The sequence below is a fragment of the Papaver somniferum genome, chromosome 3 (genome assembly GCF_003573695.1).
Source record: "Papaver somniferum cultivar HN1 chromosome 3, ASM357369v1, whole genome shotgun sequence".
NCBI lineage: Eukaryota > Viridiplantae > Streptophyta > Magnoliopsida > Ranunculales > Papaveraceae > Papaver > Papaver somniferum.
Genome location: NC_039360.1, coordinates 179,206,426 through 179,209,091, shown reverse-complemented (window position 1 = coordinate 179,209,091; position 2,666 = coordinate 179,206,426). Strand labels below are relative to the sequence as shown.

The window sequence follows — 2,666 nt, the reverse complement described above, 5'->3', positions numbered from 1 at the left end:
AGAATCATATTAGTTCGACAGGGATATGACATAAACATGCCGAACTTGATATAACCATTTAATTAAATATTATTTAACGAAGTTTTCTCTCAAAATAATCAATAAAGATCGTATCAAATTTATACGAAACAGATCTAGCAAAAAAAGACATGCCGAACTTTATTACTATTACATAGAAAAATTTAACGATCTTAAATAAGTTTGGAGGGAAAAAAATACAAATAAACGAATATCTATTAACCAACATTGTTTATTACATTCGAGTATACAAATTTCTGATCCTACAAACGATGACCGAAAATAAGGTTCCCCATTGTTGAGCATGAAAAACTTAACTTTTTAACTAAGTAATGCACTTACCTCTTTATGAGGTCCAGATTCTTCATTTGACTCTTGTTGAGATGAGAAACGATGAGAAGATTTACCATCCAAAAAATAATTCATCTCGGGATCTTGGGTTGTGTTGACATAAATAAATCTTGAAACTGGTCTTCATCACTCTCATCCATCTCTTTGATTTCAATGTAGTAATCGAATGATAATTTATCGTATTGCCAAGCAATTGGTGTTTTAGATACAATTCGAGAAGGAATGGGTGGGAGCCTAAGGTAATATGGGGTGAGTTATAATAACTAGTTAAAAATATAATATCCCAAACTGCCAAACACATGTATTGGTAGAAATGACAAAATATGAATGCAATGATTAAGGCAACATCCCTCTTTTATCGCCTAGTGAATTTGTGCACCCAAAATCATTTGTAGCGCAAACTATTTGTCTTATACTTACCTCTGTCCCAGATTAGTTGAGCTAGTAGTATAATTTAGAAATGATTTCTCTTTCAAACTATGCCACGGATATTCGTAAAATTTTATATAATTGAAAAGCATTTTAAAACACCTGCACAACGAATATAAACATGACTATTAAATGATATAAAATCAACTATTAATGGGATAAATTTTGAAAATGACTAGCTCAACTAATTTGCGACGGAGGAAATAGTTCCAGTGTTCCATAGTGTGCGGCACCCAAAGCCCATTAAGCTACATATGCATAGAAAACATGGTTACGAAGTCAAGTCCATGTAAGTCATAACTTTGCCTCTCAACGACTTTTTTCACGCGGAACTGAATGAAAAAACCAGACCAGATCAGAATACACGAAGTTATTTCATACTACATAAGAAACATTTTTATATTAGTCTGCATCGCAACAAGTCAACAACAACAAAAAAAAAAAAAAAAAAAGCTATATAAACGTGGCGCCAGGAAAACCGGGACAGATTCCATGATGCAGGGTGGTCAGTCGGAGACAAAAATTCTCACAGACACATATGCTGATCTCCGTGATCAATTTTCTTCAAGCCGATTCAACAAGCATTTTTCATCATAAGTAAACAACCCCTAATATTACTACGTACATTAACAGATACATGGGATGATTGAGCAATGAAATTCGGCTGCTTGCATGGTTCCAATATCCAAGTCCCCGTGCTACATTGAAATTCCCTGCATAAAATATGCCCCCCATATATAAGATCGAATTTATTTTCTTACCTCTTAAAAAAAAAAGGTCAGGTGATTCAGTTAATTACTCTTACCTCTTTCATTGGAAAATCCACATCCAGTTCTAAGACTAGATCTTATATCTCTTACCGTGGCTTTGTTGTAAAACAAGAAATTTGACAACATATTATCAATGCAATTAAGAACCAATTTCGTCTCTGCTAGGCATGGTCCGTTACAGTAGCCATCGGTTTGTTCAGGTGGAACGTTGATAAGTCCCGTCTGGGTCAATCTGTTATTCGCCGCACAACTGCTGAAAATCTGTCAATGTATGTTTAAAACCATTAGCGTGACACTTAAAAAAAAAAAATGCATGATACAGCTATATATGGCGCGCACTGGGAATGAACATTTAGGACAGCGAGCGAGCTCACTTACAAAGTTATCATTGAAACAAACCAATGCTCTGTCTATCACCCGAGACTGATCTCCCGCATCTTGATCATAATAATCTGCCAAAGTAAACTCGATTAAGCACAAACATATACATAAGAAATGGATTGGACTCGGTAGTAAGATGATGCATTAATGTCAAACCTGATTTGCAGGTGACAAAACACAAAGAAATCACAATTAGTACACAGAAAGGTTTAAAGAAAGCCATGTGAAAAGGGGGTATAGGCGTGTAGCTAGGATTTGAAGAGTGTCTTGTAACTCTCAAATTAATTAACTGTCTTATATGGATTCCATTAACCCAAATTTATGACATAAACAACTTAATACTTTATGGACCTTATACAAAATAGTCCTTGCAGTAGCTGCACCATAAACAGTGGTAGTTGACTAGTTGCTAAAACAAGAATGCCAACCTAATCTCTTCCTCTTAGATTGACTGACAACCCAATACAAATTTGGAAGCAAACATAGCTGGACATTACATGTGTGTTTATTTGGTCACCATTCTCAAATACTTGGTCTACATCTACCCACCCAAACATCTTGACTTTAGTTGATCCACTTCGAAAGATATATACACTCACACTTATCCTTTGAGCACCCACTTTACAAAATACTCTTTGATCGACTTAAGAGAAAATTTCCAAAAACCCTTGTATTGATTGCGGGTTTGACAACTTTAATCATAGGGCCTATCATGGC

General features: G+C 35.1%; 1 protein-coding gene across 1 annotated transcript; it reads right to left on the bottom strand.

Moving 5' to 3' along the window:
- Positions 1 to 1,250: 1,250 nt before the first annotated feature.
- On the bottom strand, positions 1,251 to 2,257 carry LOC113361931. Its single transcript, XM_026605007.1, has 4 exons — positions 2,106 to 2,257; positions 1,947 to 2,020; positions 1,604 to 1,829; positions 1,251 to 1,511 (listed from the first exon to the last, which is right to left on the bottom strand). Exons 1-4 carry the CDS (start codon positions 2,170 to 2,172, stop codon positions 1,390 to 1,392), a joined length of 489 nt encoding a protein of 162 aa, XP_026460792.1. The 5' UTR covers positions 2,173 to 2,257; the 3' UTR covers positions 1,251 to 1,389.
- Positions 2,258 to 2,666: the final 409 nt, after the last annotated feature.

Excerpts from the sequence above, each read along its gene's own strand:
- LOC113361931 (XM_026605007.1), bottom strand. The coding sequence starts at position 2,172 with ATGGCTTTCTTTAAACCTTTCTGTGTACTAATTGTGATTTCTTTGTGT. Across the intron at positions 1,830-1,946 it reads TTTGTTTCAATGATAACTTT|ATTTTCAGCAGTTGTGCGGC; the intron begins GTAAGTGAGCTC and ends ATACATTGACAG. Across the intron at positions 1,512-1,603 it reads TGGATTTTCCAATGAAAGAG|GGAATTTCAATGTAGCACGG; the intron begins GTAAGAGTAATT and ends TATTTTATGCAG.